This window comes from Hemicordylus capensis, chromosome 3 (assembly GCF_027244095.1).
Source record: "Hemicordylus capensis ecotype Gifberg chromosome 3, rHemCap1.1.pri, whole genome shotgun sequence".
Lineage (NCBI taxonomy): Eukaryota > Metazoa > Chordata > Lepidosauria > Squamata > Cordylidae > Hemicordylus > Hemicordylus capensis.
The window spans coordinates 325,390,639-325,417,529 of NC_069659.1; the positions used below are offsets into that span (position 1 = coordinate 325,390,639).

General features: G+C 46.5%; 1 protein-coding gene across 1 annotated transcript in view; it reads left to right on the forward strand.

The window, feature by feature from the left end:
- Window positions 1-26,891, forward strand: part of KCNAB1 (potassium voltage-gated channel subfamily A regulatory beta subunit 1) — a 259,277-nt gene that overhangs the window by 157,396 nt on the left and 74,990 nt on the right. Inside the window, exons 3-4 of the mRNA XM_053307497.1 lie at window positions 4,858-4,895; window positions 21,063-21,142. Coding sequence (XP_053163472.1) covers window positions 4,858-4,895; window positions 21,063-21,142 — 118 coding nt within the window. The remainder of the gene's footprint in view (window positions 1-4,857; window positions 4,896-21,062; window positions 21,143-26,891) is intronic.

Here is a 26,891-nt window from a genome sequence, read left to right on the forward strand (position 1 = left end):
CGCGCCAAGCACGATCATGCCTTTTCAGAAAGGTTCGCCTGCCCTCAGCAGGGAAAGGGCTTTTAATTCCCCTTAAATGCCTTGAGATTGTTTTTAATGAAAGGCGGTATATAAATTCAACAATAAAATAAATAACTGCCATGCCATGCCAGCGCTCCCTCTGACAGTGATTGCATCGCCCGCCTCCTAAGAGCCCCACAACAAAACTGTCCCACAAAAGCACAATTCCGGGGGGGGGGATCTTGGGGGACACTATTTTCCTGTTACTCAGGGAAGGGAAGTGAACATGATGATTTCCTAAGGGGGATATGTATATGAGGGAGGGCAAAGGATCCCGGCGGAGTCAGTCCCACTGGGGCCTAGGATGCTCTTGCGAGGGCTCACCCCAGCAAAGCAGTCCATGCAGACCAAACCACACTCCTGCTCCCCTGGCAGCTTGATGTTGGGGGACTACTACTCTCATGAGAAGGCCATTGGGAAGGACCATTGCGGTAAACACCCTCAGTTTTCCATCAGACTGTGCACTCATGAGTTGAGCTAACCCAACAAAAGGGGCCCTGCTTGTGTGGGGGCCCCACTCTCTCTAGTTGATGACAGAACTTTTGCACTCAACCCCCTCTACCACTGGGAAGCCTTGCATGGACCCCAAGGAGATTGTGACACTCCATGTGTCAAAGCCTAGTCTCGTGGCAGGGGGAACATTGGGTGTGGGGACAGATCTTTACTCCCATTAAAAATTCCTGGGTTTGGGCCGGCGTTACACCGTATGCAGATCTGTCACCGTGGGGGATTGTGGGAGAGGGGAGCCCAGCAGCCCCAGGAAAGCAGGGTTGCCATTTCAGGGCACAAGTGAGGGTGCACATGTCCACATGGGCAGATGGGCTGGCAGAGAGGAAGCTTTGACAGCTGCTTGGCGGCAGTTGCCAAGACGGGGAGAGCCGTTGCCAGGCTACCCATCCCTGCGGCTTTCCTGAATAGAGCAACCTGGCTCGATATAGAGCCCTCATGGCCTGACACTCTGTTGAGAGAGCAGTCTGTGGGAGAAGGGGTTGTTTTGTCATCTCACATGATTAGCAATTCTGTTTATTATTATTTATTTATTTTATTTATTCGTTCGATTTTTAGACCGCCCTTACAAAATAGCTCAGGGCAGTTCACAAACATCAAAGACCCTTTAAAACAATTTAAGAGCACTGGAAGGCCAGGCCGAACAAGTAGGTCTTTAGGGCCCTCCTAAATTCCAAAAAAAATTCAAATTATGGATGTCTGCAGGGAGCTCTTTCCACAGTCCAGGAGTGGCTACAGAGATGGCCCGCCTCTGGGTCGCCACCAGGTTTGACACCCCTGTCCCCACAGATGGTTCTTCTCATGAGTTGTGAGGGGGTGTCCCCATGGCATCCGTCATCATTGCACATGTCAAATCGTTCCTTTCACTGGAGCTGCCCGAGCCTCCTCATGAGTAAGCCTAGGGGCCACACAATTACCCCCAGGAGGAGGAGGCTGGGCCCCCTTCCCCAACTTATTTGTTCAAAAAATAGAAAGTGGCTGTTCAATAATACCTGGTTGGGACTGCCTTTTAAACCTGACTCCCCTCCAATGCCATGTGTTTCCATCCCAGGAGTAGTGGGGTACCCAGGTTGGGTTTAAAAGGCAGCCCCAAACAGGAATTCTTGAACAGCCAGTTTCTAATCAGCCCTGCTTATGTTGCCACATGGAGTGTTTGTGCTTGTGAACATACATCACTGTTGCTTCATTCTCAGGGAGCAAAGCACTTAGTGCCCATCCTGTCATCCCATTCCCTTTCCCTCATGCTTGCCAGGTGGGGGGAGCAAGGGACAAAGTAGGAAGAGGGAATGCCGCCCTGTGTGACTTTGCTTCTTGACAGGCTGAGAAGCTTGGGATGGGACATGGCAGTGTCCCTGTTGCCGGGCAACTGTTTTATTGGATCGGAGATAGGGGGTGGGGCTGCTGCTTGGGTAGGCGGCCAGTGAGATGAGCCGCAGGAGTGGGCACGATCCTGGGTGGGTCTACACCACAGTCTCGATTACTGGGGTTCCAAAAACTGCACAGAGCCGTGGTTATGGCACCTTCCATGTTTGGACGTAACGCTTTGGCAGCCAAACTTCAGGTCTTGGTGGTGAACTTTACTGCAAACTGAAAGTTAAAATTGGGGTTTGGTGAGGCAAACCACAGGTTACTTTTGCAGCAAAACTGTGGTTGCATGCATTCAGATGTAATGGAGTTCCAACCTCTGCCCCGAGTAACTCCGGTTTCTCAGTCCGGCCACTCAGTTCTTATTGCCAGAGAGGTAGCTGTGTTCATGCCCAGCTCCAGGTTTCAAAGAGCTCTTGGCAAACTGTCCTTTACAGAACCTCTCCTACCTAAAGAGATGATGGAACTTACCTTGGCAAATGGAATGGGAATGAAAAGGAGACAATGGAGTTACACTCTTGGATGAGTTGTTCTCTCACATCACTGCAAAAAGGCCATGGGCTATTAGTCCTGGGGATCAGCAGTCGAGCCTTCTGAGCACTCTGGGCCCATGGCAACTACCTGCTAGCCTCCCCACTCTGGCCCTGTCTGCAGCAAAAGCCACAAAGAGTAGTGTGGTACCTTAAAGACTAACAGAATTATTGTGTCCTTTTTTTGTTGTTGACTTCGTGCAGTCTTGTGTAACTCCCACTCATTTATGGGGCTTATATGGGAGAATTTCCCAATATTCTTAATGTTGGGAAAGAGTTTTTAGAAATATTTAAATGGCCCGTAAAGCATAAAATTGCAAGAAGCCTGCCTTATACAGAGTCAGAACATTGTTCTGTCTAACTCAATATTGTCTACACTGACTGGTAGCAGTTCTCCAAGGTTCCAGGCAGGAGTTTCTACCAGCCCTATGTGGACAGCTGGTCTTGTGGTAGCAAGCATGACTTGTCCCCGTAGCTAAGCAGGTTCTGCCCTGGTTACATCTGAATGGGAGATGATGTGTGAGCACTTCAAGATCTTCCCCTCAGGGGATGGAGCTGCTTGGGGAAGAGCAGAAGGTTCCAAGTTCCCTCCCTGGCTTCTCCAAGATAGGGCTGAGAGAGATTCCTGCCTGCAACCTTGGAGAAGCCGCTGCCAGTCTGTGAAGACAACACTGAGCTAGATAGACCAATGGTCTGACTCAGTATATGGCAGTTTCCTATGTCCCTATGAGACACCAGGGAGTGAACCTGGGGCCTTCAGCATACAAAGCATATGTTCTAACACTCAACTGCAGCCCCATCCCCTAAAGGGAATATCTTACAGTGCTCACGTGTAGTCTCCCATCCAAATGCAAACCAGGGCAGACCCTGCTTAGCAAAGGGGGCAATTCATGCTCACTACTGCAAGACCAGTTCTCCTTCCTTCGTGAAACATAATCCATAGTAGAAGTGGTAATAACCCTCTTTGGAATACACACACACACAAACACGGTAGCTTCAGTGAAGAGGAACTAACAATTTCCCAATAAGTGAAAAAGCAGAGGAGCACAAGATAATATTTGGGATCAAGTACCAGCACAGAGCAGCAGGGATTATAAAGCAAGCTGAAATCCAATCTGATTGCCCATTGGGGGAATACCCAAGGGCCTCTGACATGAATATCATATTGTAAACCATCCAGAGACAGAAGTTTTGGGCAGTATAAAAATATGTTAGTTAGTTAGTTAATTAATTAATTCCACTCTTGGTCAGTGTGAGGTATGCCACTTGCTGTTTCTTTGGAGTCAGCAGGTTTGAAAGAGTTTCAGCTGCATCTAAGAGATCCATAGTTGTGTATTATATAGACGATGTCTGTTTTTCCTAAGAGAGGAGTGAGCGTATCAGTGAACCATTTCAGGTTACCACCTTGATTGCTGGTTATGAGAACTTAAGATTACCTTCGTATTGTGCTTAAGATACCCACCTTTTGATTAGACCTCTCAATTTCTAGGGTATTATTCCCCTTCAGTTAGTGCAGTCAATGCTGGAAACAAAAATTCTCATGGATGACATTCTGTTCTCTGCACTAGCGGCATTATTGGTTTGCACGTGTGAATTCCTGCTCTGTTTCTACTGAGTAAAATGAATTTATAACAACTCTTGTGGCTGGGTCTGTGCTCATTTGGTCTGTGCTGAGTTCCAGATGTGGCAGCACAAACTGAAAGGGATTCTGTGGCTGCCCTAAGCCGTGAACTGAATGTTCTTCAGCAACATGCTGACAGGGTCCTGGGACTCAGCGCTGAGCCTGACACATACCGAAAACCCTGCTGTGTCAACATGCATTCCACAAGAGGAGAAAGATCTCTGCCACTCTTTAATTACCCTGACTGTATGTACAAAAGGCCAATTACAGTGTTTTAAAGGGCAACTAAACTGGATTAAGTGATCTTGGTTATGCCCCTAAGATACTTCACATGGAGCAATTAATGTGGGAATTGTCATTGATGGGTTGTGTTTGCTTTTGCCTTGTCCACTCAAATCTAGCTTCAAGAGCATCCAGTGTGCACCAGGCTATTTTCATACTGATTTAACCATGGCTAATTGGTAACAAGAGCAGTGTATTCACTGACAATAATCTCTTCCTATCAAGGAATTCCATCCATGTCCTATTCAGAAGAGAGAAGTCGCTACCTAGTTATGACAAAGCTTTTAAAGCAATGAAAGCATGGCCGCTGTAGCTTGTCAGCACATTAAACTGAGAGCAATCGGAGTCCTTGGAGCACATTCTCATTAGAAAAGGGTTCATCGAGCACATCAGCTTCAGAGGATTCCCTAAGGGAAAATATCCTAATTAGAATGAGCTTTGTATATCAAAGGAAAACCTTAAAGAGTAACAAATCATTGTGTTTCTTTCTAGGGACCTGGGTCACATTTGGAGGTCAGATTTCAGATGAGGTAAGTGATGTTTCATTTAATGACAATTTATAAAACAGGATTTGTGTGCATTCTGTGAGTCTGTGTGCCTGTGTAAAATTAGAAGTCAAGCCACAGATTGTCATTTATTGAGCTGGGTCTCATGATCAGTGAGACCCGGTTTGGGAAACTCGGTGAGGAGAGCGGGCTAAGCCCACTCTCCCCACAGACAATCAGGGTGGGAGCCCTGGGCAGCCAGATCAGCCGCCCACATGAATGCCGGCTCTGTGACGGAGCTGGTGGGGGCTGGGAAGTTTGGGGGCCACATGGCCCCCGGAAGCTCCAGTATGCCCTCCGCAAGCACACAGGGCATACTGGGGAGACCTCCAAGCTGGGAGGCTGCTTTTCAGCCTCCCGCCGGGGGTCTACTCGTGAGTAACCATGCTGCAGCTACTCACGATAAAAAAAACCCCAGGTTTGCAGAGTGCTCACTCCGTAAACCCGGTTTAAGGGGGGGGGGCTACTTGAGCCGGTTACCCGCTCAAGAACCACTGGGCTTGCAGCTGAGCCCCGTGGTTCTCACGATTGTAGAAAACCGGGCTAGCGGAGGCTAGCCCAATTTTCTACAACCGTGTGAATAGCCTCATTCTTTTCCTATGAATCTGTTCCTGTCACAGGAAAATGGCAAGAAAAGTTTGTAAATGGGAGCAGAGAGTTCCAACTTCTCTACTACATTTCAGAATCTTGTCACTTTGTTCAGAGCTTGGAATTCAGTGTATACCCTCTCCTGTGTCAGTATGATGCTGTAGTCCAAGAAGAATACTTTCAAAAGAGGCAAAAATGATCGTTGAAAGATACACATGTGTTACTGACTACCAAGAATATATTTGAAAACTAGCATAGTGTGGTGGTAAAGAAAAAGAGTTATACATCAGGCAGTCCTTGGTTCAGTTTCAGCACTCTGCCATGGGCTGGATTCAGGATCAGCCCAAAGTACTGCAGTGCTTGAGGTGAGGTGCAAAATGTTGCCTTGCCCAATTAATTATTATTATTACTACTACATTTATATCCCACTCTTCCTCCAAGGAGCCCAGAGCAGTGTACTACATACTTGAGTTTCTCTTTCACAACAACCCTGTGAAGTAGGTTAGGCTGAGAGAGAAGTGACTGGCCCAGAGTCACCCAGCTAGTTTTATGGCTGAATGGGGATTTGAACTCGGGTCTCCCTGGTCCTAGTCCAGCACTCTAACCACTACACCACGCTGGCTCTCATCTGCCCCTGGTGGGGGCAGCCCCCTTTCAAAATCAACTCTTGCAAGCTTTGAAAGTGCATGGGAGGGCAGGGAGGAGGGGAAGTTTCCAGCAGCTAGGGATGTGTGAGCCTGCTCGGATGGTCTGAGCTTGAACTGGACCGGCCCCGGTTCCAAGAACAGGTTCGAGGGCCGGTTCGAGGGTATACTTGTGAAGGAGAATCCGGCAAGGATTTGCCTTTACAAATAAAAGGCATTCTCTATAGAAGAGGGGGCGGGTGAGAGAAAGGGTACTTTTTACATTGAATTTGGAGGTTAAAAATCGAACGGGGCCAGTTCAAACCAAACCAGCCAAATGGGTGGCTCGCACATGCCTACCAGTAGCCTCCTCTTCTCTCCTAGTGCTTCTTGCAAGGAATATGAGGAGAGACATTCGTAGCATAATTTGCAAGTGTCCGATCGGTCCCAAAGCGTTGCTCCAGTAATGACGGCATGGGGCATCTTGCTGCCCTACTGGTGCCTTAGTAATCTGTCACCGGAGGTGACTACCTCATCTTGCCTCATGAAAGAGCTGCCTCTGGCGGCTGAATTGGTGGCTTTAGGTTTAAACCAAGTAGGCCACTACTGCTTGCCTTTTCCCAGTGAAGTTTAGCAAAATGTATAACTTGTAGTAGCGGTAACTGCATAGCATCAATGCAGTTGCATAATAGTTCAAGGAAGTCATTGATCAAATGAATTTTAACTGAGGGATCATTCGAGTAAATCTGCATCAATGTGAGTATGACTGAATAGTTTTGAAGAATAGCATCCCATTTTCACTTTTAGAAGGTCCGTGTCTGTGCCACAGCAGGGGCAATCACAGGAGGGCAAATAAGTAATCCCTCTTCTGAGATGGTGCCTTATCCATCTGCAGTTTTTATATTAAAAATAATTAAACACTTTTAATAGATGTGCTGCCCAATTAATTGAGATGTCTTTTTAATTAGGGGGTTTTAACTGATTGACAGATTACTCAATTAAAAGCCCTGATGATGTGACGTAACCATGCTTGGCATTTTCCAGGCCTTCACAAGCAGTAGCCAATGGAGTAGAGTGGGGGGTGGCAGGGAAACAGTGAGTGTGATGGTGCCACAGCACACCTTAGCTGACGTCCAGGGCAAGGAAGTGCCCATATGGCAAGAGGAGAAGGCTCGTATCAACCCATCAGTTTTACTGTGTATGGCTAAAAGTCTTTACAAAGTACTATACAAAGAGGTCATTCACACCATCAAAAACTGTGTTCTACATGCTTTGGGAGGTGTGTGCACTCCCACTTTTCAGTTGTGTGGAAGCAAGGTAGGAGGAAAGCCTGGGTAGAAGTGACTGTATGGAAGCAAGGTAGGAGGAAAAGCTACCTAGGTTTCCCCCCTACCTTGCTTCCACTCAGCCGAAAATTCGGAGTACACACACCTCCCAAACCCAGGTAAAACACAGTTTTTGATTGTGCAAATGACCATATGTACAGTACAGAACTGAATAAAAATTAGGGGGGGTGATGGATTCAAGTAAATGTGGCATTACAGCTTATGGTCGGGTGTGAGCACGCATCGCCAACGGTGCCAGGGAGGACATCTACTCCTCAGTCTTATTCTGCAGGCTTGCACTTCACAAATGCTACTCTCTTTTCCCCTGGGAGCACTCATGCACAGCTACAGAGGCATATTCACATATCCCCTGAGGAAGGCTGTTTACTTTCCCTGCCATTTGCATCTCTGAAATCTGCTACCCTTTACAGAGCAGAACAGTTCTTCATGCTAGACCGGTTACTGGTACTTTGAAATCTGTCAGGCCTGAGAACACCACCAGTACTCTCTCCCCAGCTGCCATAGACATAACCCTTGATCTAAACTGTAAAGAATTCTAAAGCAGCAAATGAGGGTAAGGACTTCACCATAGTCATTTTGCCCTATGATGGGAGCTCCTTTTGACTGAGGCCTTTCACTGGAATCTCCTCAGCGGCTTTTCTCCCTGACTGTGTGTGATCTTGGGAGGGGGAGGGTCTCCTCCTTATGGAGCACCAGGAATTAGCACTACATACAGTTGTGAATATGTTGGGAACCTGAAAAATATTATCCTTGGAGGATTTGGCAGATGAACTTGCTTCCTTCTCAGGATCAAGCAGTATGTCCTATTAAAAGCCAAGACGAAACTGCCTTCAAGTTGCTTGTATGTGCCTTAGCTCATATGAATGAGTGGTCTGGAGGAAATTTGCTCTGTGGCTACCTTTCCACAGAGCATCTGCTCTCTGCTTCCAGGACACTGTCCAACATCCAGACTAACAAAGCATTTGTGCTGTTGATGCAGCACACTGCAAGCAAGAGATATTTTTGTCAATTTCCCTTTCCCTCTGATGCATTGGAGAAGCAGCCATCTCCAACATGAAGCCCACTGTAACATATTTTCAGAACATGAACATATTTTTAGGAGTCATGGTGAGCTTCAAAGGGAATGGAAGATCTACGAAAATCACCCCATCCCATAGTGTACATAGTGTTGTTACACCAACACTTTATTAGTCGGTATGTTGGTCATTGTGGTCTGGCTGTGTACGTTGATAGTGGAGGAGATCCATGGATGGCCTTTTGAACTTTTTCAGCTATGATTCTTATGATGAATGTAGCTGAACACTTTCCTTCTAGGACCCACAGCATTGCTAGGTAAAAACTGGAAGCAGTCGGCTGTGCATTCCAAATATCTTTAGTGGGAAAATGCACTTGTGTAAACAAGGATGTACAAGTAGCCCTTGTCACCCACAGTTCCGGCAGCTGCAGTATTGCATATCCATGGATGGGTCATAGAGACTTGATTTCTTTATCCATGGTGCAAAAACAGACTAAAACCCGCCTATTTGGGGTTGTAGGGTGGCCAAAATGACTATCGGTGTCATTTCCGACTGCCATTATAGAGACTGGAGCCATTTTGAGGCTCTTTCTTTAAAACAAACAGACTTTTTTTTTTTTTGCTAAAAATTGGGCTGATTTGGTGGGGGTGGTTCTGGAGCCTAATAGCCCTGGAAAGCAAGGTACTGTGCACTTCTACTCTTATTTACCCCCCTTCCCAAATTTTAGGCATTTAAAGGCTCTTTCCCCCCGGAACCTAACTCCCAAATCCTCACAGAGTTAAGGTTTCATTATCCATGGTTTCTATGTTTGCACTAATTGCAGTTCTACTCTCATTTATCTTATTTAATTGCAGTTCTACTCTTATTTAACCCACTTTTTAGGCATTCTAAGGCTCTCTTTTTCCTCAGAACCTAACCCCCCAGTCCTCATAGGGTTAAGTTTTTGTTATCCACAGTTTCTGTATTTGTGCTAACAAATAATGAGAACCACCTGTATTCACAGGTGATGTTAAGATCCATCTCACAAACCACAACCAAAGGAAGACAGGCACCCAAGTTCTGCCTTTGTCAATCTGAGATCCAGCTAAACCCAATAGTTATAGCAGCAGCAGCAGCAGCAGCACAGCATATTATAATCAGTGCTGCAAAAACCACAAAAGCAAACCTTCCTTCCATCCTGCCTGCCACAGAGAGACAGGATGACAGTTATGGCCTGGGCAGCTCAGCTGTCTGAAGACTCTGAACAGGATGGAAGAAGCAGGAAGAAATGTGAGCAGCACTCTAAGATATTCTGCCTGGGAGACGGGGCTGCTCTAGGAAGAGCATCTGCATGCTTACCTTCCAGGGCCTTCCGCTGGAGACTGGCCAGGACTCAGGAGCTGCTCTCAGAGGCACTAAGACCAAGCAAACACTGGGACTCGACAGCTGGAGGTATGGATGGTGAGCGCCAGGCAGGCACCCACCTATCCACCCCAAAAAGAAAATGCTGTGAGGGTGGGGACAAAAAACACCAGGGAAACAAAGAGAGCCTGACAGGCTGGGCACCAGACAGAAGTCACAGAACACACCAGCCTTAAAAATATATATTAAAAAAATGAAATCCAATCCAGGCACACAGTTGCAGCAAAGGTGCATTTTGGGACTCCAAAACAAACAAAGAAAAACAGTAAACACAGCACCCCCGTTATTAAGCCACTGGTGGCTGGCTCCACAGAGAAGAAATCCACAGAAGAAGAGAAATCCAGAGCTGCATCCAGTTAAAGCCACTGGGACTGCTGGTACAATTTAAAAGCGGGGAGGGGAGTGCAGTTGGTTGGCATTATAAAAGGGGGAAGAGAGAGACAGAGACAGATAAGCTAGCAGGCACTCTCTGTTTCTTTCTCCACTGGGCCAGGTCACCACCACCAGTCTGCTCACTGCTGATGCAGTCTCTGATCCATCCTCCTCTCCTAGGCACTTTCCAGACTAGACCCTACAACGGGGTCAGGACATATCTCAGAAGTGTGCTTCCACACTTCCTGCGTCGTGACAACGCAGTCCCTACGGGGACAGCAGGGTGCTGTTCACATTCCCAACGCCTTGTTGCGAATGTAATAGCTGCGATGTAGAGCAAGGACATTGTACATCTGGTGCAAAAAAGTTGCTGTTTTTTCTGGTTGTTAGTTGCTGCGAGACTGCTCCCCCTGCTGTTTACATTCTGAATGTGACTTGCCCGGAGGCATTTTACTGCTGTTCCAGCAGGTAGTCTAGAAAATGCCCCAATGTATCCTCTTCAAGAGAGGCACACTATAAGGGTTCTCTGTGCTTCCCAGTTCCTTTAAATTCATTTTGAAACTCCCTCCTTTGGTCTCCCTCCTCCCTCCCCTCAGCCAATGGGGGCACAGTTGCCCATGACAACACTTGTTTGTGTGATAAGCCAACCAAGAAGCAAGGGGATCACAAGCCAATTGGAAGCCAGTGCCATAAAACCAATCAGCAAGGGGGAAACAGGTCTCCAAAAATGGCCCTCAAAACATTCAAATTGGGTTGTTTTGTTCCAAGCTTAAAACAGACCCTTTATTTAAATGGCTCGTTTTGAGTCGAAACATTTTGACATCGATACATTCTGCACACACCTAACTGAGACGTAACAATTGCAAAAGACTGCAGCAGTACATTAGTGATTTGGATGGGGCAGGGGGGGGGCGCTGTGTTTTGCATGGTCAGTTTGCGCGGCTGCTAAAATGAAACACCACACAGCTAGCTGAATAAACTATTCCCTTACTGTACTGCTGAATAAACTATTTAGCACAGCTGCAACCCTTCCTTGGGCTCATGAAGCAACCAAAACAAAGTAGTCAGCATTAGGGTAATTTTAATCTGCATTTTTAGCAGAGTGCCTGGATTTCTAAGACCGTGGTCGTGTGAGACTGCCTAGGAATAAGCCCCATTGAAAACAGTAGGATCTACTTCTGTGTATAATACCCAAAGGATTGGGCTTGCTAAACGAGGACCTATTACTCCTAATCAGCTTCCTGAAATCCTTCTTCATTATTGCAAGTCAGCCTTTTAAAATCTGTGCACCAGGGCTGTAGCTATAATTCAAACAACCCAGGCCCCCAAATTCCTGAGGGCCCCCCTAGCTCCACCTCTCCCTATCTTCTTCATTATCTCCCTCACCCCAAGGGGCTGCCGAGGAGAGGGTGAACACGGGTCCCCTCTCCTCTAGCTACGCCCCTGCTGTGCACTGCTATTTCTTCTACAACCACCACCAGTGGCCTAAAATAGCACTTCCTAGATCCCTGTAACAGAATGGCAGATTTCTAAAACTGTATCTCACAACAAATGATTTCCAGATAGCAGAAATATTGCACTCAGCTGGATTGCTTACCCCACTACTAGTTCTCCCAGAATCCCATGCCATTTGCCAGAACAAAGCTGCCCAGCAATAGAAATGAGGAGAAGTAGGGCATTGTGGAGCAAGGGAGATAGGAAACCGCTTCCAGAGACCTAATGAAACAAACAGTGCAGGTGTAAAGTATCTGCAGTGATTTCCACTAATAGCAACAAGAGGTTAAAGAAATTAAGAAAGAAATTAATGTTAAATGAGACGGTCCTAGGAGCAGTAACAGTGCTCAGCAATATTGCCTCCACCTTGTTTTTGCAATCCCAAGCAGGTAGCAAAAACAGGTTGAGTGAGCCCCTGGAGGGCAGCAGCAGCAACAGGAAGGCACATTGTATAATAACCTTTCTTGGTCTCTCAACTTTCCAGTTTGTTTCGAGCTGAGCCCACCGTAGTGTTGCACCTGGCAAATTAACAAAGGAATTGTATCTTGATAAATTGGGAATAGCTGCAATGATTGCAAATTCATTAATTTGTTAAAAATTGTGCATTATGTTGAGCTAATTTTGTGATATGTTGAACTTTACCTTATTATTCCAGCCAACCAATATTTTACTGGCCCAACTCAATAAAACCAAGTTCTGTCAGGTGACCAGAGGTCTGAATAACTCATCATTCCAGCTTGGCTGCAGTCCACAACATCTGGCCAGATTGTATCTATGACCCAGGAAGTTTCACTCTAGCTCCAGCACAGACTTATCACATTCTGCCACTCTTCACCTATGACCCTCTAGGTCTTGTGACTTCATTCCTGACCAAACAGATTTTGTCCTGACTCCATTCTTGACTGTGTTCTTCATTAGCCCTGCCTGTCCTAGCTCTGTCTCTGTTCCTTTATTGTATTACTGAAATAAAAAGTATTGGAATTAAAAGGTGGCAACCCAGTCTAAGTCTAGAAGGGTGGGTGTGGTCAACTGTCACATTACATTAGGGTCATTCCCAGGGCCGTCCCTAGGGGGGGTGCGGGGCTGGGGGCAAATCAGTATGTGCGGGGTCTCCTTAACATTGCATATTATTACAGAATCATACTGATTGATGACATACAGTGTAAATAGTGTGAATGAGGTTTTTGGACATGTCCAACCAGCTTGGACATATACTGCATTTCTAAAGAAGTTAAAATAAAAAGCACAACACATGCGTCACAGTTCTCAGACCTTCTGGGCTGCAAATCAACTTGAGCATAGTGCATTCATAAACAAACAAACAAGATATATTGTTTGTTCCAAACGTTTTTGTAATTTTCTGCCATGAAACAAGGAACTTATAGGACTTTTTGGATGGTTTGTTTTTTAAAAAACCAACAATTTGTCCAATCCACTTCAATTTAGAGATACATATTCCGCCCACCCTGCCCTACATCTCTGCTCAATACCAAAGCCCTATGCCATTGCCAAGTCTTTCCAGGACAGGTGATCTAAAGGCTGGGGCAGAAAGGGGGGTGTTTTACCCTTTTTTATGAAGGCAAAGGGCAGATTCTTCCATTTGGGGGTGGAATGATGGTCTGGGGGGGGGGCTTCAGTTCCAGACATTTTTGTAATTTTCTGCCATGAAACAAGCCACTTATAGGACTTTTTGGATGGGTTTTTTTTAATTAAAGGAAAAAATTAAAAACCAACAATTTGTCCAATCCACTTCAATTTAGAGATACATATTCCTCCCACCCTGCCCTACATCTCTGCTCAGTATCAAAGCCCTATGGCAAGCCAATCCCTAAATATTCAAGGTGGTGGGGGGATGACCACAAAAAGGAAATCACATCATACCTCCATTATTAAGGCTAGGCTGGGGAGAGGGTCTGCAAAGAGTTCTGGTGCTGGACACTCTCTGCCTGCCTGCCTGTTTGCTTCTTTCCTGAGCTTCAGGCTTCAAGGAGGCCCCACCCACCTGTCAAACAGCTGAGAGGCAGGAGAGGCGGAGCTCTAGCAGTTTGCCTGGGAGCCTTTCAAGCTGCACACAGACACAAAAGATGTGCTCCGGTTGGGCTGCGGGGAAATATCAGCATGGCATTTCCTTATGTCAATGCATAGTCATTTTTGTTTCCATTTAGAGTCTTCAGAAAGGCACCTGCATTAAAGTTTGCTAATATGCAGATTTATTTAAGTTAATTAATGGCCTGACAGTAAAAGTTAATTAAGTTAATTAAAGGCTTGACAATCTTAAAAAGTCATTTGTTCTTGAAGCTTTTCTCAGGATCAGTCTGTGATCGGCTTAGCCTACTCTCCCCGCAGATGATCAAAAGGCAGCCCTGGGCAGCCGGATCAGCCTCCCACACAACTGCCAGCTCCACCATGGATTCAGCGGGGGCTGTGGGGATCGGGGGCTGCTCGGCTCCTAGAAGTTCCCGGAAGCAAGTGCGCAGAGCATCCTGCAGAGACCCCTGAGCCCAGGAGGCTGCTTGCAGCCTCCCTGTTGGGGGTCTACTCGTGTGTTGCCATGCGCTGCCAAAAAAAGAGGTTAACAGAGCACTTGCTCCATTAACCTCATTTAAGGGGAGGGGGAATTAGATGGGTTAGCTGTCTTGGGAGCACCTGGCTCGCCTGCGAGCCGGGTGGTTCCCACAATCCCCTGAAAGCAGGCTAAGCTCTCTTAGGCCGCTTTCCAGGGATCGTGGGAATAGCCTCCTTCTTTTAAACACTAATTTGAGTGAGGAAAAGTCTCCACATGGTGAGTTTTCCCTGTCATCCTTCTGGGTTTAAACTGCCTTGTGGTTTCATGATGTTAACAATCTTTTATATTATGTTAAAGAGGTTATGAATATGAAACTGACAACAAGGAATCACTTTTAGGAAAAAGAAAAATCTGGAACCCAGGAAAACAACCAGAGGGGGGAAAATCACTACATGGAGAGTTCATTTTCCTTCAGAACTGTACAAGGTCACACATTTTATTCACTGGTGTCATGGAATGTGGTTGGAGAGGTTATCAGCCATGGCTGAGTGACACAGTGGAGGAAAACAATTACTGATTAAAGGGCTAATCCAGTAAGCTAGAGTGTATGACCAAAACAAAACAAACAAACAAAACCCAACCCTCTCCAGGGTATGAAATAAGTGCCCAAATTCTGGGCAACCACAGATGTCTTGCATAAGTGCTCTGTAGCCTACAGCCAGTTATTTCTGAATTATAGGAGCTGGGCTTTGATAATGAGCACTTGCTTTCTCCATGGCTTTTGCCTTCTGGAAGATCATCTACTCCCTAGACTGAGGCACAAATCACTCAAGTAAAAAAAACATCCCTAAGAGATACACAAAGACAGCCCAGGACTGTCTCATATGTTGATGCTTGAGACAGAAAATCAAAATGCCCCTCTTCCAATAGTCAAAATATAATAATAAACTAGCAAGTCTCCTCTCTTTCTTTTCCTCTCTTTTAAGTTTCCTCCCCCAAATCCACCTCCTGAGGCGGGCTGTCTCCTTCTGCCTCCGGTAGTGCTGGCCCTTTCGATAGATCCACACAGCCTGTGACCCACCAAGACAATTGCAGCCCATCAGCCATGTATTGTGGCTTGCCCAGTGCTCAGCAATGTTGCCCCTACCATGTTTTTGCAGTCCCAAACAGGTAGCAAAAGCAGGTTGAGTGAGCCCCTCCTGGGCAGCTGGAAAGCTGCCTTCGGCTTCGTAAGTCAGAAGTTGTGCAAGCCAGAGATCTACTATAACAACAGAGATAGATGGTGCCAGTCCCCAAAAATAGCATATTTATCTTGGAATAAGTGCTGCAAAAACATTACTATGTGTGCACGTCTTACGTTCTTCACCCACAATGAAGATCATTTTAATAATCTTCAACAGTCATTTCTTTCCGATGTTCCTACTGCTAAAGCAAGACATAGTTTTTGCAACTATAAAATACACAGTTCAGTTTTCTGAATTCCCTTCTGGCCAAATCCTTTTCTGCGCTACTAAAACGACAGCCAGTTTATTGCAATCCCCTGAGCATTGTATTTCATAAAATAGTGACGCTGATTCAGCAGTGCTAGCTGGCATCATAGCCCAGCAATAAATCCTCTTGCAAAATGAATCATATACTGTTTGTGACATCTGTAATCATCACTATAGCCCAAAAGGGTTGATTATTTTCCCCAAATGTGTAGGTCATTCAGGATTGCTGGCTGACTATCAAGGCATTGTGCCAATAGACATGGCTTATACTGAGCTATTTTTGTTTTACTGCAGAAGACAAATTTGCCATTTCTGTGGATACTCGGTCTCATATGATCAAAATGGCCGATTGGTTCTTAGATCTGGTGTTCCAAAGAACAGCCCTGCTGGATCAGGTCCAAGGCCTCATTTGTCCAGCACCATCCTGTTTCACACAGTGGTCCACCAGATGCTTCTGGGAAGCCTACAGGCAAGAGAAGAAAGTGTGCCCTCTCTTTGCTGTTGCTCCCCTGCCAAACCTGCACTAATAAAACAAATTTCAGATAGCATGATCTGCTCTTTAATAATTTTATAATGATGTAATAATATTCCACCAATACAGTATTTTAGGGAGAACCCTTGGGCATCTCGCTCCTCATTGATATTCTACAAAAAGATAATTCAAATTCTTCACTAAGAAAAGCTGGCTTCTGGGGTCTGACTAAGGCTGCACTTCTGTGTGCAGTTACTCAGCAGTAAGTCCCATTGAACTGAGTGGAAAGGATCCAGACTGAGTTAATCATGACCAAGCATTGAAATCATGACTAACTTGTCTCCTTTATTTCAGTAGTGCTTGGTCACCATTGAAATAAATGAGACAGATTTTGTCATGGCTAACTTTCTATGGATTTCATTGTGACTGACTTAGTTTGGATCCTGCCCAGTAAAAACATCAAAGAGTCATCATGTGGCAGCTTAAAGATTAATGAATGTGTTGTGGCACAGGCTTTAAAGGGCTGGAGCCCACTTCATTGAATTAATGAGTGTTATCGTCAGCTGGCAACAGATGAAGCCACTGGATCAGCTACAGTTTGGAAGGAGGAGTGCAATGCACCCTCAAGTATTTGTATTGTCACCAGTGATCACAGCAGAGAAGAAGAGGGACTATCTGAGGCCCAAAGAGAGGTGCTGCCCATGGTAGCAAGCATGAACTGTGGTGGCAAGCATGAATGGTCCCCTTTGCTAAGCAGGATCCACCCTGGTTTGCATTTGAAAGAGAGACTACGGGGCTATTCTTACGATCACAAAAATCAGGCTGGGAAAATCCTAGCCCGATTTTTGTGATCATAAGAAGCACCAGGCTCGCAGCCGGGCCCGGCGGTTCTGGAGCGGCTAACCTGCTCCTGTAGCCCACCCCTTAGCCCGGGTTTGCGGAGCAAGTGCTCCGCAAACCCGGGCTATCTACTCGTGAGTAGCCACAGCGTGGTTCTGCACCGCAGCTACTCGTGAGTAGACCCCCGGCCAGAAAGCTTAAAAGCAACCTCCTGGCTCGGGGGTCTCCCCAGTATGCCCTGCGCGCTTGCTTCCGGCTACACGGCCCCCGAGCTCCCCAGCCCCGGCCGGCTCTGCGTTGGAGCCGGCCATCGGCTCGGGGCTCCCTTCCCACTCACTTCCCAAAACTGGGTCTCACGGATCGTGAGCACTGTAAGATTCCCCCCCTAGAGGATGGAGACACGCTGGGAAGAGCATCTGCATGCTTACATATAGACATTTCCAAGTTGGCATCTCAAGGTAGGGCTGAGACTGACTCCTGCCTGTAACCTTGGAGAAGCCGCTGCCAGTCTAGGCAGACAATACTGAGCTACCCTGTCTGGGGTTTTTTCTCCTGCATTGGGAGCGGAGAGCTGGTCTTGTGGTAGCAAGCATGACCTGTCCCCTTAGCAAAGCAGGGTCCACCCTGGTTGCATATGAATGGGAGACTTGATGTGTGAGCTCTGTAAGATATTCCCCTCATGGGATGGGGCCACTCTGGGAAGAGCAGAAGGTTCCAAGTTCCCTCTCTGGCTTCTCCAAGATAGGGCTGAGAGAGATTCCTGCCTGCAGCCTTGGAGAAGCTGCTGCCAGTCTGTGAAGACAACACTGAGCTAGATAGACCAATGGTCTGACTCAGTATATGGCAGCTTCCTATGTTCCTATGTACATGGACCAATGGTCTGACTCCACATAAGGCAGCGATCTGGCCATTTGGATGGCTGCTTCTGGGTCTGGGGGTTTTCTTTTGGCATCTCCCATAGGAGCCAGAAGCAGTTGCAGCAGCCAGCTCACCTAAGGCAGTGTTCTTCATCTTAAGGCCTTGGGGCCAGTGGTGGCCCCATCAACTCTAAGTGTGACCCCCCTGACTAATTGTTTATTGGGCCTGAGTGAAGATTCAGCCAAAATGGAATACTCTGCACTGACCCCTGGCACCATGCAGAGACTACCATTCTCACTGTGCAGTGTTGCGCTTTGCCCAGTGCTGGGGAAGGCACCTGTCTGGGAAACGGAGCCCCCTTGAGCCCCTGCCTGCATCCTCTTGGAAGGCATGTGCACAGAGTGCTGGGAAGTGTCGTCCTTCCCAGTGCTTTTCTCCTAGCGCTCTTCAGAGAAGGCTCCATCTCTCTTAAAGGCTCTTCCGGCACTGAGGAAAGCACAATGGCATGCAGAGGTCAGCACAGTGGGAGATGGCTCTCACACTGAAGTTTCTTTGCCATAGTGGCCCCTGCTTAAAAAATAGTGAAGATCGCTGACCTGGGGAGAAGTGAGTCGTCAGAGGTAGAGGCGTTGCAAGTATTCAGTCACAGGCTCTTGAAAAATTGAGCACCCCTGCTTGAAATGCTCGTAATAAGGCTTGTTTGCAGCCTACTTTAAGAAGCTCTGTGCCGAACGGCTGTTAGCTCCCCTTCCCCTTCTGCCAAAGTCATGTACTTGAGACTAGGGAAGAGGGAAGTGTCAGCAGACATGCTCAGACTCTGACAGAGTACCTCTCAGAATCTCTGGCAGGGAACGGACACGATTGATATCATTTCCACCAGGGAGAAAGCCTTCAGAGGACCCTCTCTCCAACAGAAATGACATTGATAGTATCAGTTTCCTGCTGGGGATTCTGGGATGGACAGTTACATCCCCAGGCACCAACGGGGAAAGGCTCTGGGAGCATATGCCATCACCTTTCCCAGTCCCAAAGTAAGTACTTGGTTTTGGGGGATGGGGGAGGTAGCAGTAGAGAGGAGTGCTTTGTGAATGCCTTCAGCCCTTTTGCAATCAATCATACTAAGCTTGAGGTTTTGTGGGAAATCTCTTGGCAAGTGCACAAAAGCTCAACCCCTTGGGATGTGCCTGTAGCCAATCATCAGGGAGTGGTTCGATCACTATAGAAAGTATTTGCCCCTTCTGAGGGATCCATGTGTACTATTATCTTGCTTTGCCAATTCATTACCAGATGGGAATGATTTGATCAGACCCGGTTAGAACTTTTACCCTTTGCACTGGACTCTGCAAGAGGACATCCTTTTGCACTGCTGAACTTTTTGGCCACACCTTCCGAGAGAGAGAGAGAGAGAGTGTGTGTGTGTGTGTGTGTGTGTCCGTCCCCTCCATCCTGTTTAAAATGGTATGATGCAATGGCACACCTAGAGGCACTCCATAATATAAAATCTGCCAGCTGGGGATAGCACATGATGCATCTGACAAGTGGACTCTCTGGCCCACAAAAAGTTATGGCACAACGACTCTGTTAGCTTTTAAAGTGCCACAAGACTGGTGTTTTTGCTGCAACAGACTAACACAGCTATGTGTCACTGTTGAACGAGGTGGGTCTAACCTTCTGAATTCATATGCATAGGATCGGGCTATACATTGTGCAAATTTGCATGTTTTCCCTACTTCTGTTCACTTTGGGAGGATCATGTGCACGACAGAAGCCCTGCCACTGATCAGTGCAAGTCCTGCTTAGCCCCTGTTTGGATTCGTAAAGATTTCACCAGGCATCTGTGTCTTTCACAGCCATGAGGGCTATAAACTGGCTCTCTATTTTTAGCAGAAAGCTGACATTCTCACAGTGCGGCCTTTCGCTTTCAGTACTGTTCCTGCTGCCTTGTGATCATGGAAGTATGGAATAAGCACAGAGCCAGGAGGAAGGGTCTCAAGTGCCATCCACTGGATTCCCTAAGCCTTGTACACTCGGATTGTTACTACTGGGATGCCACTTTGCTCCTGCAAAGGCAAGGCTGCTGCTGAAAATGGCATCCCTGTGCCCCATCCTCCCCCCCCCGTCCCTTTTCAGAAGTAGTTTCACTTCTCTGCCCTCACTTCTCATTATTAGCTGCTGATGGCAGAGGGCAGGAGGTACACAGTGTGATAATATGTCACAGAGAAGTGAAATTGCACATTGCAAGGAGCAGATAGAATGCGACACCAAGTTGCTTTATTTTTTGGCAGTGGCCCCATCTCTCCCGCAACGTGATTTCACCATTCCACTGTGTCATCTGTACAGGAAAACCTTGTGAATCAGTGTAGGTAGTGCAACGTTACCTTGTCAAATTGTATGGTTAACTGAGAGGAGTGTTGCTCTATATCAGCTTACACAGTGTCCGCAGACTGGACAATCAGAACTGCTGCTTGTGTCTGTCCTTTCATTCTTATCATAAAGCACTCTTGCTGATCAATTAAATGTAAAGTGATAATAGCATTAGAAAACCTCTTTTCCATACTTGTAACTTCTTTTCCCACTCCCCATGGTTTGGAACTGCCTTGAGACATTGGTTGTAGGCAGTATGCAAATATGCAAAGTAAATCAATAAAATAAATAAAACATGAGCTTGAGTGGCTCCAGATGGTTGATTCTACAACTCTGTGCAACTTTTTAATTACAAGTCAGCCTCTGATAGTACGGTGCATGCAGGGGCGTAGCAAGGTTGGAGTGGGCCCAGAGACAAGATTTTAACATGCCCCCCCTCACTGAAGCTCAGATCATGAAGTAAAGAAATCTTAAATGAGGCTGAATAGTGGTCACAATCAGCCATTTAATGGTTCTAGAGAAAGACCTGCTGCTCTGGTAGCTCCAGGTCTTAACACTCACATCAGTTTCGGAGGATGAATACAACTGAAGGAAGCCCGGGCGGGTGCATGGCTGGCGGAGTCAGTCATGTGACTTGCCTCTGGGGGGCTCCCCAAGGCAGTGGGCCCCCAGACAACTGTCTCCCCTTGCTCTATTATAGTTATGCCCTTGAGTGCATGCCAGGTTGTGGTGGTAGAACCTTCCTATTTCTGAGACTTATTCAAAGTTTCTGTTTCCCAAAGGTTGCAGAACAACTGATGACTATTGCATATGAGAGTGGAGTGAATCTGTTTGACACAGCAGAGGTGTATGCGGCTGGAAAGTAAGTATCTGTACTCATTGTGAGCCAAATCACACATTACTTTAAACACATAGTTTGGCCTTGCTGTGCTTATGGTTTATTTGTTTTAAAAGTAACAGCCACCGAAGAGGCCAATCCAGATCAAGGCTGTGGTGTAGGGAGAAGGGGCCTTAACCCTTTGCCCCCACCATGGCCCCAATCTGTACCAGACCCCCATGGCTGCTATTTGCCCCAGGGGGAAGCTCCCATGGCAGTATACATTATAAAGCAGAATAGAGGAATTCTTTTCTTTTCCGTGGCAGACTCGTGTTTTGTAGAATGGGTAGTTCCACCCTTACCTGTTGTGTGTCAAACGTCAAAGCTATCCCCACCAAAACAAAAATAAATCATCAACACCAAGTCCTCCTCAGGATGGCACATTGACTGTCCTAAAACCCCCGCTAAATGGTCATAACTGCTGCTTAGGCACCATTTAAAGTTTGCTCGCTTCTATTTAGAGTGGCTGTCTCTTTTCTGTCCAGCATAGCATCCTTCCCTTTGGTTTTGGTAGTGAATCCCTTGTGCTTCTTTTTAGGTTTGAACCTCTATGGGACAGGGAACCATCTTCTCCTTGCTTTCCTCCCTCTTTTCATTCCTTCTCCTATGTAAACTGCTCGGTGAACTCTCTATTGAAATGTGGTATATTAATATTCTTCATAATGATATAATATAAGAGGTGTGGATTTCAGGTGGAGGGACCCTTGGGTTGTATTGTAAGCTGTACCTTTTTGCATTGGATTCGTCCCAAGTGACTTTGCACAACCAGTCTCATCATCAAAGTTATTGAACTTGGTTCTGCTAGTTTTATCAGTGGTGTTAGAATTCTTCTGTGTGTCCATCTGCCAAGATGATTTTGCACAGCCAATATAATGGGGTGAAGATTCATGTAGTTTTATTCATAGAATAAAAAGTCAATCTTTTTCAAAGCCTGCTCTTATGACAGTAGAATCCTAGCGACATATGTACCTCAGGAGCAGAAGTGGCTAACAAAATATCTCCAAAATTAGGCAATAACTTTGAATGTTCTCTCCAGGCTCACTGACAGATGGTTGCAACAGCTGGACCATTGTACTAGGCCTGGAGCTCAAGGACTGGAGAGAAGCAACAACCATCCAGGCCAAAGAAGCTCATGACAGACTCCCCACACACAAGGGAAATTGTGTCCCAGAATTTTCTACAATAGCTCAGTGGCTTCTGAGGCACCCTCTCAGTTTCCATACCTCAGTCCCATCCATGTCCTTCCCCAGGGGTAGAGCTATAATTGAGCAAAGTGGGACAAATGTCCCTGCGCCCTGAGAGAGGGCAGCCCACCAGCTGAGTGACAGCTTGTGCTTTGCTGTGAAGAAGGTGATAGATATGTGCTGATTGCCGCAGGTATATATTTTAAAAATGTTTCTGATCCAGGGGAATGTGTGCATGCAAGTGTATGTGTGAAAGTGTCTGCATATGTGGGAAGTATGTGGTATTATTTGTCTAGGAGTGAGAGAGAGGTCATGCTGAGAATGTCCCCCCCCCCCATGTCCTTACAGTTCTTCTGCAGCAAAGACATGTGTGGGGGAGAAGAAGGTGGAGGGTGCAGGAGCCCATCTTCACTTCTTGTCCCAGGGCCCACTTGGACATTGCTGTGCTCCTGTCCCTCCCCTCAGCTCTTCCTCCCCTTTAGGCCAGTTCTGGGCCTAGAAAATCCGTTGTTGTTGTTGTTGTTGTTGTTGTTGTTGTTGTTGTTGTTGTTGTTGTTGTTGTTCTTCTTCTTCTTCTTCTTCTTCTTCTTCTTCTTCTTCTTCTTCTTCTTCTTCCTCCTCCTCCTCCTCCTCTTCTTCCTCTGCTTCTTCTTCTTCCTCCTCCTCTTCTTCCTCTGCTTCTTCTTCCTCCTCCTCTTCTTCTTCTACTTCTTCTTCTTCTTCTACTACTACTACTACTACTACTATTTCCTCTCTCTATATATATCTATATATCTACACACACACACACTTTTTAACCACAGTTTTCAAGGTGGTTTACTAAATACATAAATGAATGAATGAATGAGATGGTTTCCTGTTCCAGGGCCACAGTCTTAAAAACATAACATACCAATAAAAGGAAGTACTTTTGTTTTGAATCACCCACTACTAGGAGGCCCCCAACCTCTGGAGGGGTATCCTCTGTGCGGGAGGATATGGGTACCTCACCCACGGAAGGGGCCCCTTCTAAGGGAGCATTCCCCTCTTCCTCAGATTGATGTCCTCTTTCCCTGAGAACTTCATTATCCATGACAGTAGAGGAGCTGTCAGCTTGGGAGTGAGATGCCTCTATTACATCCCTGAGGGTCTCATCCACTTATCTCTCTCCCTCTCTGAGCTTCTCTGCCTCTGTGTCTCTCTGAAGCTTCTCTGAAGCCAACTTGGTTTTGAGAGAACAAACTTGTTCCCTGAGAATCAGGAGCCATTTGCACTGAGTGCACACCCAGGACTTCTGCCCTTCAGGCAGATAATCATACATGCAACACTCCGTGTAATACACTGGGAAGCACTCCCTCCCCTGCTGGCATTCTATCTTTATAACTAGTTCTGTTAGCTATATCGATAACTTCTGCCTTTTAGGATCGACCATCAACAGTAAAGGATCAAGCAGTCAAGAAATACGCCGCAGACTAGTACTTTGTAGGGTTACAAGAAGAATATTTAGATGTTGTGATGTGTCTACACCTACAAAGATTAGAATCGTTCAGACAATGTTTTTCCCCATGACACTCTATGGATGTGAAAGCTGGACTTTGAAGAAGCAAGATAGAAAAAGCATTGACACTTTTGAACCTTGGTGCTGGAAAAGACTTTGGTGCTGGAAAAGACTTTTGAGGATACCATGGACAGCCAGGAAAACAAACACATGGATCATAGAACAAATCAATCCAGAATTTTCACTCAAGGTACAAATGACCAAGCCCAAACTATCATACTTTGGACACATTGTGCGAGGACCCTGCTCCTTTGAGAAGTCTATAGTGCTGGGAAAAGTTGAAGGAAAGAGAAGAAGAGGACAACCAGCAGCAAGGTGGATGGACTCGATTACGATAGCTGTGAATGCACCACTGAGAGTCCTTAAAGGCCTAGCTGAAGACAGATCATCCTGGAGAGAATCTATTTATGTGATTATGTGGTTGCTAAGAGTCGACACCGACTTGACGGCACTTAATTAATCAAATCAATCAATTAGCTATTTAGAATATACAGAGCTTGTTTACTTGAAAGCTAGGTCTTAGCTGCAGTTGTCAGCTAATTAAAGGTTTTAAGTTCTGCCTTCCAAGAAAATTACAGAAGTGGGGTAGTACTAACTTTCTTCTCATGCTGGGTTTCTCCCTTGTGATAAAGGGGAGCTGCTTGAGTGCCTCCCCATACAACTCCCTGCTAAACTCCACACAAAACTACTTTGATAGCCTGGTTTTAGCCTCATCAAGATTTCTCTTGAGTGATATCAGAGCTTGGAGGGGTGTGTGTGTGTGTGTGAGAGAGAGAGAGAGAGAGAGAGAGAGAGAGAGAGAGAGAGAGAGAGGCAGGCAGAGGGAGGGAGGGAGGGAGGGAGGGAGAGAAAACGCAGTTTGCAACAAACAGAAAGTGAGAGAAAATCTGAAAAGCAGAAAGCGAGAGATTGCTGAGAGTTGGAGTCGGCTTGAAGGCATCTTGATGTAATGTGGTACTCCAGCCGTATCCACACCTTATATTGAGCACATGTACAATCAGTGTACAGTGAAGACACATTCAGATCCGTACGCATGTATGATTATTCATTATGTTACATGCACATGGAGCAGTACATTTCCTATCTGTATCCTGTATTTCAGGGGACCTGTACCCAGGTTTGTTTTTGAAGTAAATGCAGGTGCAGTCATTTGAACACATGTACAACATAATAGGCTTGTTCACATGACAGTTTTGAAATGGGTAGGAGGGCAGCTGAGATGTTACCCTCTATGTAACACATGGGTACAGGGGCGTAGCAAGGTTGGAGTGGGCCCTGAGACGAGATTTTAAAATGCCCCCCCACTCAAAGTCCAGGGCCTCTGCACACCCCAGGCCCCCAAGGATTCAAGTCTGATATTTCAAAAAAGTATGCTGCCTAGAAATACATTTCACTGAATACACACATGCACACTTCACAATATATAGTGATATACATTGAGTACTATATATTTGTGCTACTTTTAATGCCTAGAACACACTAGAAAGACGAATTATTAAAATGGCCGCCTCGCTGCAGATTAGCAAAGGAGACTTTCAACCATGCAGGGTGAGCCTATGTCTGTTTTCTCAGAATTCTGAACGAATTCAGTAAAGTTTGATTCCAGGAGGTTTTTCACAAGAGGCTTTTAAAGCCCTTTAACACACCTCTCCTCCTCTGGAATGGAGGTGCTGCATTCACAGGTGGGCCAGATTGACCCTAAGGGGAAAAAATAAATAAAAGCACAACACATGCATCACAGTTCTAACTCATGTCTCAGTTCTCACTCAGATCTTCTGGGTTGCAAAACAACTTGAACATAAGTGTATTTATGTTAATTAATTAATTAATTAATTAATTAATTAATACATAAATAAATTTGTTCCAGAAGTTTTTGTAATTTCCTGCCATGAAACAAGCCACTTATAGGACTTTATAGATAGTTTTTTTTAAGCCAGCAAATTTTCCAATCAGTTTTAAATTAAATATTCAGAGACTTCTCAGTCTCCCCCCCCCATCAAAGCCCTATGGCAAGCAGATCCCTATATAGGGGGTGGGGGGGTGTAACCACAAAAAGGAATTCACATTCTACCTGGCAAAGGCTGAGCTGTCTGGCCTGAGCAGAGGGTCTGCTGCAGAGAACTGTAGTGGCCACTCTGACTGCCAGCCTCCTTCCTGGGGCTTGCCAGCCTACTTGAGTTCCGGCTTCACTGCCTCCCTGGAAGCCCCGCCCACCCGCCGATCAGCTGAGAGGCGCCAGGGAGAAAAGCCGCTGGCCTGCTGCTTTGATTGCCAAACAGGATGACAAGCAGGAGAGAGGAGGGCGAACAGGGCAAGTGGGTGAAGGGCCTTGGGGCTGGGCAGGGTGAGTCATGTGAGGTGTCTCTGGGGGGCAAGTGGCTGAAGGGCCTTGGGGCTGGGCAGGGGTCAATGGTGAGTCATGTGAGGTGTCTCTGGGGGGCCCCTCCAAGCAGTGGGGCCCCAAGACGACTGCCTCCCCCTGCCTAATGGTAGTTATGCCCCTGCATGGGTATTGCCTCGACTTGGCCCTGAAAACCCAGCAAATACACAATCACAGTTGCTGAGAGTCCCATTGCTGAAACCGGCAGCTGGAAGCCCCACCCCCATGGAAAGTCCTCTCAGGGCATGTATGCCTTCCCAGCATGCTTTGCACTGCCAACAGACTGGAAAAACCTCAGGACCTCAGCGGCTGCTCTCCCATTGGCCACAAAGGAGCAAGAGGTGGACACAGCCCTGCTGAAGCAGCTCCAGCTTCAGTATTATAGAGTGTGCTTTGCAGCGTAGCACATCCATTGATGGTGGCCATTGTATGCATGGCTTTCTGTGGTTTCTGGGGGGGGGGGAGAACCTGGCAACTGCATAGAAGAGTGCAAAGGCACTCTCCCCTCCTCCGCCCTTAGTTAAAAGCTGAGTACAAAAGCTGGGTAGCCCTGCTAGAAGCAACCTGGGCTGAAGAGGAAAGCATGCGTTCTGACAATCATGCAAATCTGGGTAACCCACCTCCTACCCTGAT